At 40.1% G+C, this 15,829-nt stretch overlaps 1 protein-coding gene across 3 annotated transcripts in view; it reads right to left on the bottom strand.

The window, feature by feature from the left end:
- Nucleotides 1-15,829, bottom strand: part of cep290 (centrosomal protein 290) — a 172,799-nt gene that overhangs the window by 28,304 nt on the left and 128,666 nt on the right. For all 3 annotated transcript variants that reach the window (XM_073058859.1, XM_073058860.1, XM_073058861.1), the window contains exons 40-43: nt 12,980-13,111; nt 10,407-10,552; nt 7,803-7,958; nt 686-809 (exon numbers count right to left, since the gene is read on the bottom strand). In XM_073058859.1, coding sequence (XP_072914960.1) covers nt 686-809; nt 7,803-7,958; nt 10,407-10,552; nt 12,980-13,111 — 558 coding nt within the window. The remainder of the gene's footprint in view (nt 1-685; nt 810-7,802; nt 7,959-10,406; nt 10,553-12,979; nt 13,112-15,829) is intronic.

The following is a 15,829-nucleotide window of genomic DNA, read 5'->3' as shown; positions in this document are numbered from 1 at the left end:
GACTGTCCACGGTATGCATTCCCCTCATGATTTTATAAACATCTGTGGGGTCACAGCTCATTCTCCTGTGCTCCAAGGAAAATATCCAGTGTGGCCAACCTCTCCCTATAATTCACACCCTCTTGTCCAGGCAACATCCAAATCTCTTTTGCACCTTCTTCAGCTTGACAATGTCTTTTGGGTAACAATGTAACCAAAACTGACTAACCTATGAACACTACCTCACTATTTTGCTGTTTTTTTGCGGTATGTATTTAATTTTATTTATATATTTTAATTGTATATATTATAATTGTATGTGTTGCACTGCTGCCACAAAACAACATTCACAAGGTGATAATAAACCTGATTCTGATTATTACATAATACTCAAAGTGCAGCCTCACCAATGACATATATAACTGCAACATAATGTCCTTTCTCCTAAACTCAAAGCCCTAAATGATAGTTGGGCACATTTTTAATTATTTTGTTGTTTAGCTGCTACAGTATTACAAAAGGTTAAAATTAATTAAGTTATTCACAGTTTAAACAAACTAAAACAACATCTTTCAAAGGGAAAGCATCAGGGGTATTGGGGCTAGGTATCATTTACAAAAGGCTACATTAGTGCTGTGGGTCAGGTGATTATATCCTACGAATCTGTTGGTTACTATGTCCTTAATATATTAAAACAAATACATACTGATGGCCTGGACGGAGTACTCATTTTCAGCTGTCTTTCCAAAGCTTGGACCTTTTCATGCAAGTAACGATTTTTCAGAGTTAAATCTTCCACCACTGAATCCCTTGGTAAAGCTTGTTGTTGCCTTAGATCAAAAAAATTAAACTCAATATTGTTACTAATCACAATAAAAAATAGAATAAAAATATTCCATGCGATCAAAAAATACTTTCAGTACTTTCTGAAATATAATGCATAGTTAATGAAGGAGAACTGATAAATAGAGTGCTTGTTTGGAAGTAACACATTTCAAAGAAGGGATTCAAGTGAATAAATTATGAGGAAAGGCTGCCTTGTGTGGATTTTTATGTTTTCATTAGACTAATATCCTTGATTACAGATTACAGGGTGCTATGATTGTGATGTTCAAGATGATTAACAGCTTTGATGAATAGATTGGTGGAGAAAAACTATTCCTTCAGGTGGGGGAGCATCAACATAACCTTAAGATAGATAGATAGATACTTTATTCATCCCCATGGGGAAATTCAACTTTTTTCCAATGTCCCATACACTTGTTGTAGCAAAACTAATTACATACAATACTTAACTCAGTAAAAAATATGATATGCATCTAAATCACTATCTCAAAAAGCATTAATAATAGCTTTTAAAAAGTTCTTAAGTCCTGGCGGTTGAATTGTAAAGCCTAATGGCATTGGGGAGTATTGACCTCTTCATCCTGTCTGAGGAGCATTGCATCGACAGTAACCTGTCGCTGAAACTGCTTCTCTGTCTCTGGATGGTGCTATGTAGAGGATGTTCAGAGTTTTCCATAATTGACCGTAGCCTACTCAGCGCCCTTTGCTCAGCTACCGATGTTAAACTCTCCAGTACTTTGCCCACGACAGAGCCCGCCTTCCTTACCAGCTTATTAAGACGTGAGGCGTCCCTCTTCTTAATGCTTCCTCCCCAACACGCCACCACAAAGAAGAGGGCGCTCTCCACAACTGACCTATAGAACATCTTCAGCATCACACTACAGACATTGAATGACGCCAACCTTCTAAGGAAGTACAGTCGACTCTGTGCCTTCCTGCACAAGGCATCTGTGTTGGCAGTCCAGTCTAGCTTCTCGTCTAACTGTACTCCCAGATACTTGTAGGTCTTAACCTGCTCCACACATTCTCCATTAATGATCACTGGCTCCATATGAGGCCTAGATCTCCTAAAGTCCACCACCATCTCCTTGGTCTTGGTGATATTGAGACGCAGGTAGTTTGAGTTGCACCATATCACAAAGTCCTGTATCAGTTTCCTATACTCCTCCTCCTGTCCATTCCTGACACATCCCACTATGGCCGTGATGAGATGTGATGTGATGAGATGAGATCCCTTCAGGAACTAAGTCAAGATGCATCAACCTGGGAGCCTTTTCCCCACAAAGGACTGTTGAGCATAGGGATTAACTTCAAATTTAAAAACTAAGATTAATACATTTTTGCCAGCCAGACTATGGAACCTAAGTGGGCAGATGGAGTTAAGGGGCAAACGAGAACTGAATATCTTACTGTTGTTCCTGTTTTAATAAATTAAATACTACACTTTGCTTCAGCTTCAGTAAAAACTTAAGTAGGCCATCTGATCCATTGAGCTTGCTCCGCCATTCAATAAGATCATGCCATGGACTCATCTCTACAGACTTACCCTTAATTCTCCTATTATGTAAAACTCTATCCTACCTTGTCTTAAATATATAACGAGGTAGCCTCCACTGCTTCATTGGGCAGAGAATTCCACAGATTCACCACTCTCTGGGAAAAGCATTTCACCCTCATCTCCAACCTAAATCTACTCCCCCAAATCTTGAGGCTATGTTCCCTGGTTCTAGTCTCATTTACCAGTGGAAACAACTTTCCAGCCTCTATCTTATCTATCCCTTTCATAATTTTATATGTTTCTATAACATCTCCTCTCGTTCTTCTGAATTCCAGCAAGTACAGTCCCAGGCGATTCAATCTCTCCTCATAAGTCTAAACCCCTCCTCTGTGGAATCAACTTGGTGAACCTCCTCTGCACTACCTCCAAAGTCAATATATCCTTCCTCAAGAATACCCTGTACAGTTGCAGCATAACCTTTCTGCTCTTAAATTCAATCCCTCTAGCAATGAAGGCCAACATTTCATTTTCCCTCTTGATAGCCTGCTACACCTGCAAACCAACCTTTTGTGATTCATGCACAAACACTCCCAAGTCGCTCGGCACAGCAGCGTGCTGCAATTTTTTACCATTTAAATAATAATCTGCTCTTTCAATGAATTTGAACAACAGGAAAGATTTCTTCCACTGAGAGAGAAACCACAGATACGAATCCAGAAATATTGAATTCAAACTCATGCCTATTAGTAAGACCATAAGATAAAGGAGCAGAATTAGGCCATATAGCCCATTGACTCTATTCCACCATTTCATCGTGGCTGATCCAATTTTCCTCTCAGCCCCAATCTCCTACCTTCTCCTATAGCCCTTCATGCCTTGAATAATCAAGAATCTATCAACCTTTGCTTTAAATATTCATAAAGACTTGGCCTCCACAACTGCCTGTGGCAAAGAATTCCAGATTCACCACTCTCTGGCTAAAGAAATTCCACCTCATCTCCATTCTAAAAGGACAGCCCTCTATTCTGAGGTTGTGTCATCTGGTCAGACTCTCCCACCATAGGAAACATCCTCTCTACATCTATCAAGGTCTTTCACCATTTGACAGGTTTCAGTGATGTCATCCCTCAATCTTCTGAATTCCACTGAATACAGGCCCACAGCCATCAAATGCTCTTCAGATACAAGCCATTCAATCCTGCAATCATTTTGGCAAACCTTCTTTGAACCCTCTCCAGTTCCAGCACATTCTTTCTAAGATAAGGAGCCCAAAACTGCTCACAACACTCCAAGTGAGGCCTCACCAGTGCTTTATAAAGTCTCAATATTGTTTTTATATTCTAGCCAGGTCAAAATGAATGCTAACATTGTATTTGTCTTCCTCACCACAGACTCAACCTGCAAATTAACTCTAAGGGAATCCTGCACGATTCCCAAGTTTCTTTGCATCTCAGTTTTTTTGTTTTCTCTCCATTTAGAAAATACTCTACCCTTTCACTTCTACAAAAGTGCATGACCATACACTACCGGATACTGTATTCCATTTGCCAGTTCTTTGTCCATTCCCCTAAACTGCCTGGACTTCTGTAGCCTCTCTACTTCCTCAAAGTGACCTGCCCTCTAACCTTCATATCGTCTGCAAACTTTGCAACAAGGTTATCAGTTCCATTATCCAAATCATTGACATATAACGGAGAAAGAATTGGTCCCAACACAGAACACCACTAGTCACCGGCAGCCAGCCAGAACAGGTTCCCTTTATTTCCCTTTGCCCTGGGCCTATCAGCCACTGCTTTCTCCAATGCTAAAAGCATTCCTGTAATACCATGAGCTCGTAGCTTGTCAAGCAGCCTTATGTGTGGCACCTTGTCAAAGGCCTTCTGAAAATCCAAATATACAACATCAGCTGATTCTTATTTGCTATTTCTTCAAAGAATTCCAACAGATTTGACAGGCAAGATTTTCCCTTGAGGAAACCACGCTGAAAACGGCCTATTTTATCATGTGCCTCCAAGCACACTGAGACCTCATCCTTAGTTTTCAATTCCAATATCTTCCCAACTACAGAGGTCAGACTAACTGGCCTTAGTTTTCTTTCTTTAGCATCTCTCCCTACTTGAAGAGTGGAGTGACATTTGCAATTTTTTTTGTCCTCCAGAACCATTTTAGAATCTAGTGAGTCTTGAAAGATCATTACTAATGTCTCCATGATCTCTTCAGCCACCTCTTTCAGAACTCCGAGGTGTATACCATCTGGTCCAGGTGACTCATCTACCTTAGATCTTTCAGTTTCCCAAGAACCTTCTCTCTAGTTATGGTAGCTTCGCACACTTCATCAATGCAAAATAATTATTCCGTTCATACGTCATTTTATTGACCCCATTACCACCTCTTGAGCACTGTTTTTCAGGGGTCCAATATCCACTCTTGCCTCTCTTACACTTTATGTATCTGAAGAAACTTTTGGTATCCTCTTTAATGTTATTTGCTAGCTTACTTTTGTATTCCATCTTTACATTCTTATTGCCTTCTGTTGGTTTGTAAAAGCTTCCCAATCCTCTAACCTCCCACTAATTTTTGCTCTATTATCTGCCCTCTCTTTGGGTTTGACTTCTCTTGTTTGCTATGGTTATGTCATAGAATACTTGCCTTTAGAATACTTCTTCCTCTTTGGGATGTACATATCCTGGGCCTTCTGAATTGCTTCCAGAAATTCTAATCATTACTGCTCTGGCATCATTGCTGCCAGTGTTGTTTTCCAATCAATTCTGGCCAACTCCTCTCTAATGCTTCTATAATTCCCTTTGCTCCATTGTAATACTGATACATCCGACTTTAGCTTCTCCTCAAATTTCAGGCTGAATTCAATCATATTACGATAATGCCACTCAAGGGTTCTTTAACCTTACGGTCTCTAATCAATTCTGGTTCACTGCACAACACCCAATCCAGAATAGCTGATCCACTAGTGGGCTCAACCATGAGCTGCTCTAAAAAGCCATCTCATAGGCACTCAAGAAATTCCTTGTCCTGCAATCTAGCACAAACCTGATTTTGTGAATTTATCTGCATATTCAAGACCCCCATGACTATTGTAACATTGCCCTTTTGGCATGCATTTTCTAACTCCCGATGTAATTTGTAGACCATATCCTTCCAACCCAATGTCACCTCTTTCCAACGATTTGATTTCATTTTTTTTACAGAAGAGCAACACCACCCCTTCTGCCTTCCTGCCCATCCTTTCAATACAATGTATATCCTTGGACATTAAGCTCCCAGCTATAATCTTCTTTCCACCATGATTCAGTGATGACGACAACAAGTTCCAGCTACCTTATTCCATTTACTGCGTGCTTTCAAATACAACACCTTAAGTCCTGCCTCATCAACAGCCTCTAATTACACACTGCCTGTTTGTAAACCAGCTATCTCATCTTCAGCAAAATTATCCACCTTTCCTACGATACTTGCATTGAAATATACACAGCTCAGTACACTAGTTGCATCTTTTGACTCCTAACTTTGTCTGAGGTCTTACTAACATCTGCATCCACAAATTCCCCACTAACTGTTCTGGTACTCTGGTTTCCATCTGCCTGTTACTCTAGTTTAAACCCCACCATGCAGTACTAACAAACCTTCCCAATAGGATATTAGTCTCTCTCCAGTTCAGGTGCAAGCTGTCCCTTCTGTACTGGTCCCAAGTGATCCAAAAACCTTATGCCCTCCCTCCTACACCAACTCCTTAGCCACATATTAAACTGTATAATCTTCATAATTCTAGCTTCACTAGCACGTAGAATGGGGGACAATCCTGAGATCACAACCCTGGAGGTCTTGCCCTTTAATGCAGAAGACAGGAAGATCTAAGAGCAGAATTAGACCACTCAACTCATCAAGTATGCTCTATCATTCAATCATGGCTGATTTATTATCCCTCTCAACTCCATTCTCCTGTCTTCTCCCTGCAATCTTTGACACCCTTACTAATCAAGAACCTAACAACCTTCACTTTAAATATACTCAATGACAGCTTCCACAAATTCACCACCATCTAACTAAAGAAATTCCTCCGCATCTCTGTTCTAAAGGGACATTGTTGTATTCTGAGGCAGTGTGCTCTGGTCCTCGACTCCTTCACTATTGGGAACATCCTGTCCATGTCCACTCTACCTAGGTCCTTCAATATTTGATGGATTTCAATAAGAATGCCCCCCCCCCCACCTCCTTATTCTCCTAAACTCTGGTAAGTACAGACCCAGAGCCATAAAATGCTTCTCATACATTAACTCTTTCATTCCCAGGTTAACTCTTGAGAACCTTCTCTGGACCATCTTCAATGCCAGCACATCCTTTCTTAGATAAGGGGCCTAAAACTGCTCACAATATTCCAAGTGCCATCTAATCAACACCATATAAAGCCTCAGAATTACATTGTTGCTTTTATATTCTAGTTCTTTCAAAATGAATGCTAACATGTTTTTGCCTTGCTTACCACCAATTCAACTTGCAAGTTCACCTTTAGGGAATTCGGCACGAGGAGTCTTAAGTCCCTTAGCAACTCAGATTTCTGAATTTGGTCTCAGTTTAGAAAATAGCCTACACCTTTATTCCTTTTGTACTGCGTTACTCTATGACTCCAAGTAATATGAATGGATTGACACTTCTGAGGCATTTTGAACACTAAGATCTGGAACATGTAGGCCGTAGTGCCATCCACAAGATGTCACTAGTATGCTTTCTGGATAAAAACTTCATTTACCTCATCTTCTAAAGAGGGCTAACAGTAAAGCTTTGTCCTTCTAAGTGAGATGAAGAGCCATGGCGATTTCAGTTTCTGTTCTGAACACCCTGGGGGGCTCCATTTCTAACATCTGTTGAAGTAGGAAGCCTGATTTTATACAATGTACCAGCCTCCCGATTATGTAAGGGAAAAGACATAGGTATTCCCAGCCAATTCCATACCTGGTTACTCATCTCCTGAGAACTTCTTCAATGCAGATGACTGCTCAAGGCCTTATATGTGTCCATAGAAACAGCTTGGAACCAGTTATCTGCAGAGTTCTGACAAGTCTTCAGAAGGAATGATTTGGATTTTCAGTTTCACACACAAAACACTAGAGGAATCAGCAATTCAGGCAGCATCTATTGATTGGAATAAACAGTCAATGTTTTGGACTGAGACCCTTCATCAGGACTCAGCCAGAAATATCAATTGTTTATTCCCCGGCATAGCTGCTGCCTGATCTGCCAAGTTCCTCCAGCACTTTGTTTGTGCATTGCTGTTGATGTCCATCAGCTGCAGAATCTGGTGTGTATTGGATTTTCATTCTGTTTTATGAAAATATATTTCAAAATATTCATGGAGGAACAGATCAATAAGGATCTGGTAGCATATTAAAATATAATTAGAAGTGTTAGAGATAAGAAAAACAGATTAACAATGAGAAACAATTGGAACTATTGTACTATTCACCTCAGGTTTTCCATCTGGTCTTGAAGTTCCACATTCTTTCTTCTTAAATCTTCTATCTCTCTGTCACTTTCCATGGTTCTAACACCTACAACCTGGTCTACTGTAATTCCACGAGCTTTCAGTTTCCTCTGTAAACATGTCTTTTCATGGTCAACTCTGCCATTGAACACATTTATAATATCCATTTTATTATAAAGTGCACTGTTTGCTGTGAAACCCACAATTGTTAAATGTGCTTTTCAATCAAAATTCTCAATTGCAAGATAAAATCAAAATATTACAGATGCTCAAAATCTGAAAATAACAATTAAAATGCTGGAAATATGCAAGAAGTCTAGCAGTATCAGTAGAATAAAAAACACAATTTACGCTTCATAAACATTGGAAGTGATGAATGGCTATTAACATGAAATAAAAGGCATGGTAGTATGGCAGTTAGTACAATTGCTTTATAGTGCTAGTGATTGGGGTTCAATTCCTGCAAGGAGATTTATGTTCTCTGCATGACGGTGTGGATTTCTTCCAGGCGTTCTGGTTTCCTCCCACATCTCAAAGATATATGGGTTGGTAAGGTGTGCACATGGTATGTTGGCGCTGGAACCATGTCGACACTTCTGGCTGCCCCCCGCAAATCCATGGACTGCGCTGGTCGTTCACATAAATGATGCATTTCACTGTATGTTTCAAATGAATGTGATGAAGGGTCTTGCTTCTTTTCCATAGATGCTGCCTGGCCTGCTGAGTTTCTTCAGCATTCTGTGTGTTGCTGTAATTTGTGGAATCAGTCCAGAGTTGTGGTGAGTGAAGTTATCCTCGCTGATTCAGAAGCCTGATGGTTGTAGGGAAATAACTATTCCAGAACCTAGTGGTGTGGGACCCAAGGCGCTTGTACTTCCTGCCCGATCGTAGTACTGAGAAGAAAGCATGGACTGGATGGTGGAGTCTTTGATGACAGATGTTGCTTTCCTGTGGCAATGCTCCATGTAAATATGCTCATTGTAGGGAGTGTTTTACCTGTGATAGACTGAGTTGTATCGACCACTCTCTGTAGTTTTCTGTTCCGGGGATGAAGCCTTAACAATGAATAAGTAATCAATGGAGCTGTGGGGAAATGGTGGAGTTGGAACTGAAGTTATAAAGCCCGCGCTCTGCCAAAGTTGGGATTCACTGGGATTGTGAATAGTAGAAGACAGGAAGCTTTTGAGAAGATCAATTTAAAATTAATCCTATAGGAAAATTTTCAGCAGCTTCGTCGGAATAAAATTATAAAAATGAATAGCATTCTACAGGTGGGCTCTTGGGAAAACAACTAGGTGTGTGATACAAGATATCTCAGGATTTAAGTGCATGTCAAAATTGCTTAGCACTAAACTAAATGAGTGATTACTTTCAGAAAAATGGGAGCTGCTAGTGTAAACCTGAGGGTGATTTACTTTTTGCTACTGTTTAGCTGGAATCAATTAATGATAATCTGGGACTCAGATTTCAGAAATAAATCTGAGGCAGACTTAGGCCATTCGGATATTTATTATCCTTCTCAACCCCATTCCCCTGCCTTCTCCCAATAATCTTGGACTCAACTATTAATCAAGAACCTATCAATCTCCATTTTAAATATTCCCAATTATTTGAGCTATTCAGCCATCTGACACAATAAATTCCACAGATTCACCACCCACTGGCTAAAGAAATTCCTCTCCATCTCTGTTCTAAAGGGACATCCTTGTATTCTTAGGCTGTGCTCTCTGGTCCTAGACTTCTCCACTATAGGAAAAATCCTCTCCCTATCTACTCTATCAAGGCCTTTCAATAATAAGTCTGTACTGTACTTAACCGATGCTGAAGCAGAGAGATTATTAAATTGAAAGTTACAGAAAATGTATTACAGTTTCAACATTCAAAACAATTTGGTTGGTCATGAAATGAACCAATCTTTTCAACTGGAAGTGTGAAAGAATATCTACAAAAAAAAATGTAAATATAAAATGGAAGGAATTGCTCAGTGTATAGCAAATTCCTTGAGATCACTTTGCTATTTTGTATCACTATTTATTGAATGTTACTAATTAGTTTTGAAGGTCTTCTGTTAAAGCACTTTATAGTTTTCAAGTTCAAGTTCAATTGTCATCCAACCTGTTAAACGAAACAGCGCTCTCCTCCCACCCCAGGCCAAGGTGGCAAACACAGTGCATACTGACATGCAAAAACATGTAGCTACGATAGCACATACAGTCACAAAAATAATAATAGCTCATGTCCCTGGGTGGCATGGTCTGAAGACTGACATTGCACAAATGTTGTCCTGGAGCCATGTTTCTGCAAGAACAAATATGCGGCAGTTCCTCTTCTCACACTGGTTCATCTCCAGACGAAAGGCAATCGAGCTTATCTTCCAGGAAGTGTCTGGAGAGCAGACAAATGGGAAAGCCAGCCTGCAGGGGCCATCCCCGAACCCAGCAGGGACCAAATACATATTTTCTGTTTTGATGATTAAGCTTTGTGATGCTGGGTGTTGTCTGCTTTCCACCAGCCAATTTAACAGTGTGAGTAAATAAAAAGATTGGAATCACATTAGAAGAAGCAACACACAAAATTAAAACTTACTTTGCATACAGTTCCTTTGCAGTGGTGACTTGTTTGGTCAAAGTTTCTACCTCCTTCTCTTTTTCTTTCAGCTTGTTTTTTGCTCCTTCTAATCGAGCTTGCCACTTTTTACCTTCTTCCCACCTCACGATTTCCTCTCTGGAGGTCTGTATTGCAAGGGAAAGTACCGTAAATACAGCACATCATGGCAATCACCTTGCTATCAATCATCGCTTAGATATATGAGAAAACGTGACCATGGGTGGCCTTAGACAAGAAAAGACATTCTGTCCCAGCTTTAGTTGTGGTAGCTTTAATTAATGTAATAGAAGAGTGCCAGGCTGGACTAATGTCTCTGGAAAAAGACCTATTTAGGCTTTTCTGCAAGTGTCAATATGCTTCCAGTGCCAACATAGCATGTTCACAACTTAGTAACCCTAAAGGCTGATCTGTTTTGAAGCACTCTAATAGGACAAATAAAGGTTGATGTCTCTACTTGTAGGGAGAATCTGCAGAGACTGCAGATGCTGAAATCTGGAGCAAAAACAAGATGTTGAAGGAATTCATAGGGCAAGACAGTATCTGTGAAAAGAAATTATCATGCAATAATCAGGAAAACAGTCACCAATAAATCTAGCAATAGAAGTACCCATACAACATTGAGATGGTTGAGCTCAGAAAGGGATAATTTAGAGCAGATTATCTTCCCCATCACTTGCATCATTTTGCATTGCATTGGAAATGCAAATGGATGACAAAGTGTTAGACGCCAGATGAAAAGGACATAAAAAAGTAAAAGATTGCACCTAATGGAAGAGGAATAATGGGAAGGAAACAAGGTGAAAAGCATCCAGTTCTATTCAGAAAGAGACAGAAAGACAGATTGACAGACAAGAGAGAGAAAGCAAAAAAAAAGAGAAAATCAGTCTAAGAAATCATCATGTATACTACCAATCTATGACAAAGCTGCAGTTTCAACAGTTTTTTTTCCCCCAGGAACACTAAATGGGTTCTTTAATTACCAGCCTGAGATGGCTGCAACAGCATCCATTCTTATTCTTGGGACAAATCTGGGTGTTTCATTCCAATAAACTGGTAACTTTTTGTGTTCTGCCAAGGCTGGCAGAGAAGCTATTAATATCATTCAGCAACTTGTTGCAAATTAAAATCTCTGCTACTTCTCTTTCTTGGCATTATTTTTGGGCTTTACTTACCTGCCAATTACGGTGAATGTGGTGATCTCCTGGTTAGTCTTCCACAGAATCTGAACTATAACTGAAGTGATTCTGCAAATCTAATCCTATCTTCTGGGTAAATTGCTCATTCCAAATTAACACAGCCATTAGGTGATAATTTTTTTTAAAAAGTCTGTTTACAATACCTAGGTGCTATCCAGAGGAAGAAAACATTTTTTGAACGAGTTTCCATTGTAATGTCGAATAAATGAACAGTCTGAAACGAAAGTTAATTTGATCTGCAGTAGAAGTACATTATTTTTTGCTGATTGTGTTTAGAGTCTCCAGCTGAGAGGTACTATGGCAACATGGCCCAAGACCATTGGTCCTTTAAAGGAGCCAATTAAATTATAATCCAATAAAAGCAGTTTGAACCTTACCTTTCCAGTCATTGTAGATTTGTATTACAGGCAAAAAATTATTTTTTTAAATGGGTAAAAGAAGATAATGGAAAATGTTACTTCGGAGGGATCTCAGCATTATTTTTGATTTTTATGTAGCATTTTTAACATGAGACTATAAGACAGAAGCAGAGTTAGGCCATTCAACCCATCCAGTCTGCTCTGCAATTCATGGGAGAATTAGCAAAACAAGTTGTAAAGTAACTTCTTGGTAATCAAGTGCTTGTGTTCAGGATTTGATACTTTCTGTTAAATATTTCTCTCCTTCACAACCTGCACTTTGCCTTCTCACAACAGGAGATTTTATCCACTCTCTCATCTTAACATAACAGGTTGAAATGCACTATTTTAAAGATACCAGGTTCATTTCTCAATTGTCTTGACCTACAATAATCTCTCAAGCAATATTTCTATTATAGCATCAATCAAAAATTTCCCTTTGTCAGGAAACAAATTTGCAAAAATGACTACACTTAAAAAAAAACTCAATTACTCAAACAGTTAAGAGTTTTCGATGTGCTGAGAGCATAAAAAGTCCATTGCAAACCATTTTTTAAAAAATCCTAAGAACAAAATTAATGTAGAACTTTTTGCATTTTTATTTTTGATCAAGATGGTGATTTAATTTCTTTGGAAAAGTAGAAATGGAATTACCTGATCTTTGGAAACAACTCAATGACATTTCTGAATAAAGGATAAAAAACATACATTTATCCTCTTTTAGCACAAAGTCTACAAGGATGCATTAGTACCAAATTATCACAAAAAAGCAAGTTAAACTTCAAAGTAAATTTGTTCTGCTTGAAATCCTATAAAATTGTATTTACTCTGCTAGAAACCAATTTGGATTATCAGGGTGGTAAACAAATCATTTACTTATTTTACAATCTAATATCTAGTGTTCCTTTTGGTGCTAAATGGGAGATCACAACACAAATCTGCAGCTGTGGAACTATACCTTGTCTTCTTTCAAAACTTTTCTTTCATTGTGCTCAGAAGTCACTTTCTTGTCCAGCTCGCTCTCCAGTCTTTTAATTTTTCTCTGTAGCTCGTCTATTATGGTCTGTTTATTGTCAGTCTCTGTCTTGGACTGAAATAGAACAAGAAAGCCTGAAAGCTTGACACCATGACAAACCTCAATAATCCAGCTATCTTTCTACTAAAATATTTCTACATTCACAGTATGCATGTAGGGCCAATACAGAATAAAAAATGTTTACATCATGCTTATCAGTATTTTCTTGCTTTATCTTGTTTCTCGTTTTTATTATAAACAAGACAAGTATGTTGGCACAAAGACTTAAGTAGTATCTGAAACAAAACCATTTCATTGATACGTCAATCCAAAAGGCTGGTATAGCAGGCTTCTCGGGATGCCTTGAACATACCAGCGTCATATGACAGCAAATCCAGATGGCTAAGAAAGAAGAAAAGGATTTGCATGTCTTGTTCCTTGACCTGGCCAACGCCTATGGATCAGTTCCTCATTCCCTGCTGTGGACTGTTTTTGAATTCTTTCAGATGCCTGCAACAATAACAAATCCGGTAAAACACTACTTCCAGGATATACAAGTTTGTCTCACAATATCAGACTTCACCACAGCTTGGCAACCACTGGAAGTAGGCACCATGGCGGGGTACACCATCTCCCCATTGGCCTTCACTATGGCAATGGAGCTCATTATCAGCGCCTCAAAATGGGTTGAGGGAGGAAAACGGCTACAATTTAGTCAAAGGTTACCACCGATACAAGCCTATATGGACAATATAACAATACTGACGACAACTGTCCCCTGCACCAAGAGACTTCTGGAAAAGCTTCAGCAAAACATCACATGGGCGAGGATGAAGATCAAGCCCAGCAAGTGCAGAAGCACCTCCATTGTCAAAGGTCAAGTCTCGGATCAAAGATTTCATATAGACGGAACACCTGTCCAAACTGTTTCAGAAATGCCAGTGAAGAGCTTGGGCTGATGGTATGATGCTAAGCTCAAGAACACCATGCAGTTTAAACAAATCAAAAAGGATACCATCACGTACGTAGCTCACATCAACAAGACCTGGCTGCCAGGAAAACTCAAGCTGTGATGCTTCCAGTTTTGCATACTCCCAAGACTCATGTGACTTTTAAAGGTGAATGAAATCCCCATCAACAAGGTGGAAAAGCTCGAAAGAGTGATCAGCACACATGTGAAACAGTGGCTTGGACTTCCACGATGCTTAAGCCCTGTTGGACTGTACGGGAACGGCAAATTAGAATAACCAATGGCAAGTCTTGTGGAAGAATTCAAATGCACCAAAGCAAGGTTGGTCATAACCCTCATTGAATCTGAAGATACTGTTATTCAAACAGCGGCCTCTCCCCGTGTGGCAACGGGGAGGAAGTGGACCCCATCTGAAGCCTTTCAGAGTGCTAAGTCTACTCTTCGCTTCAGGGATCTGGTTGGTCAACTTGGGAGAGCCGAGCTCGGGCTCTTCCCAAAGGCTCCTCAATGTCACAAGGCAACATCAGTGCAGAAGAGACGGCTCATGGTGGAGGAGGAAGACAAGAGGAGGCAGAGCGACACACCTGGGCCATCTCAATGGCCAAGCAGGGCCAATGGACTAATTGGGAGAGCATGAAAAAGAGGAAACCCAGCTGGCGTGACATCTGGAAGATGAAGGGATCTCGGCTAAGCTTTGTCATCAGAGACACTTATGACCTCCTACCCACACCCAGAACCTGAACCAGTGGTGGGGAGACGACCCCGCTTGCCCTCTTTGTCAGGCACTTGGATCAGTAAGGCACATTTTAACAGGATGCACCACAAGCCTCAGCCAGGGGCGGTACACTTGGTGGCATAACCAAATTTTCAGTCAGCTGGCATCAATCTTGGAACAGAGGCCAATCACCACAAATGTTCTCCTACAAGCATCGGCAAGAAATGTTCATATCACATGATTTGTACCAGCAGGCCAACCTCCAGAGCACCATTTAACATCAAAAGAGGTAAGCATTCTGCAGGTTGCTCGAGATTGGAAAACGGATGAGGACTTGAAAAAAAAGCTTGTGTTTCCCCCAGACATTGCGGCTACAACACTCCAGCCAGACATGGTCCTGTGGTCCACAACAGCCAAGCTGGCATATGTTGTGGAATTGACAGTACCATGGGAAGATGGTGTTGAAGAAGCTTATGAGAGGAAAAAGACCAAGTACTCTGAACTGGCAACTGAAGCTGCCCAGAATGGCTGGAAGATACAAGATTTTCCCTGTAGAAGTGGGATGCAGGGGATTCGTGGCTACATCTAAGACCAGTCTATTGAAGAAGATGGGGGTGAGGGGTTACTCACTCCAATAAGCAATCAAGTCTTTGTCAAATGCAGCAGAAGAAAGCAGTAATTGGATTTGGATTAAAAGGAAAGGTAACAACTGGGCTGCAAGATGAAGACAGGAGGGTATGGAATTAAAGGGGGGGGGGGTGTATCTGGGATGCCAGGTAGCATTGTTGAGCCCTAAGGAGACGTCAAAGTGGGCTCTTCATTGTTAATATTGGTGGATTATCCTCAGAAACTAAAAGAAATGGCTTCTAAACTTGCAGGCAATACTGGAACAGTCTATTTTAAACACCTGTAAAATGCTTAATTGCAGTTGATACTTGTTAAATAACAACACATGCATGTTATTTAGTTATCCAATTTAGCAACTGATAAGTTATCAGAATAGTGAGCACATCATTAGTATTGTTTAGACTGATGTATTTATGACCAGTCTATTGAAGAAGATGGGGGTGAGGGGTTACTCACTCCAATAAGCAATCAAGTCTTTGTC

This window comes from Hemitrygon akajei, chromosome 10, assembly GCF_048418815.1.
Source record: "Hemitrygon akajei chromosome 10, sHemAka1.3, whole genome shotgun sequence".
NCBI lineage: Eukaryota > Metazoa > Chordata > Chondrichthyes > Myliobatiformes > Dasyatidae > Hemitrygon > Hemitrygon akajei.
This window is presented reverse-complemented; position numbering and strand designations above follow the sequence as displayed.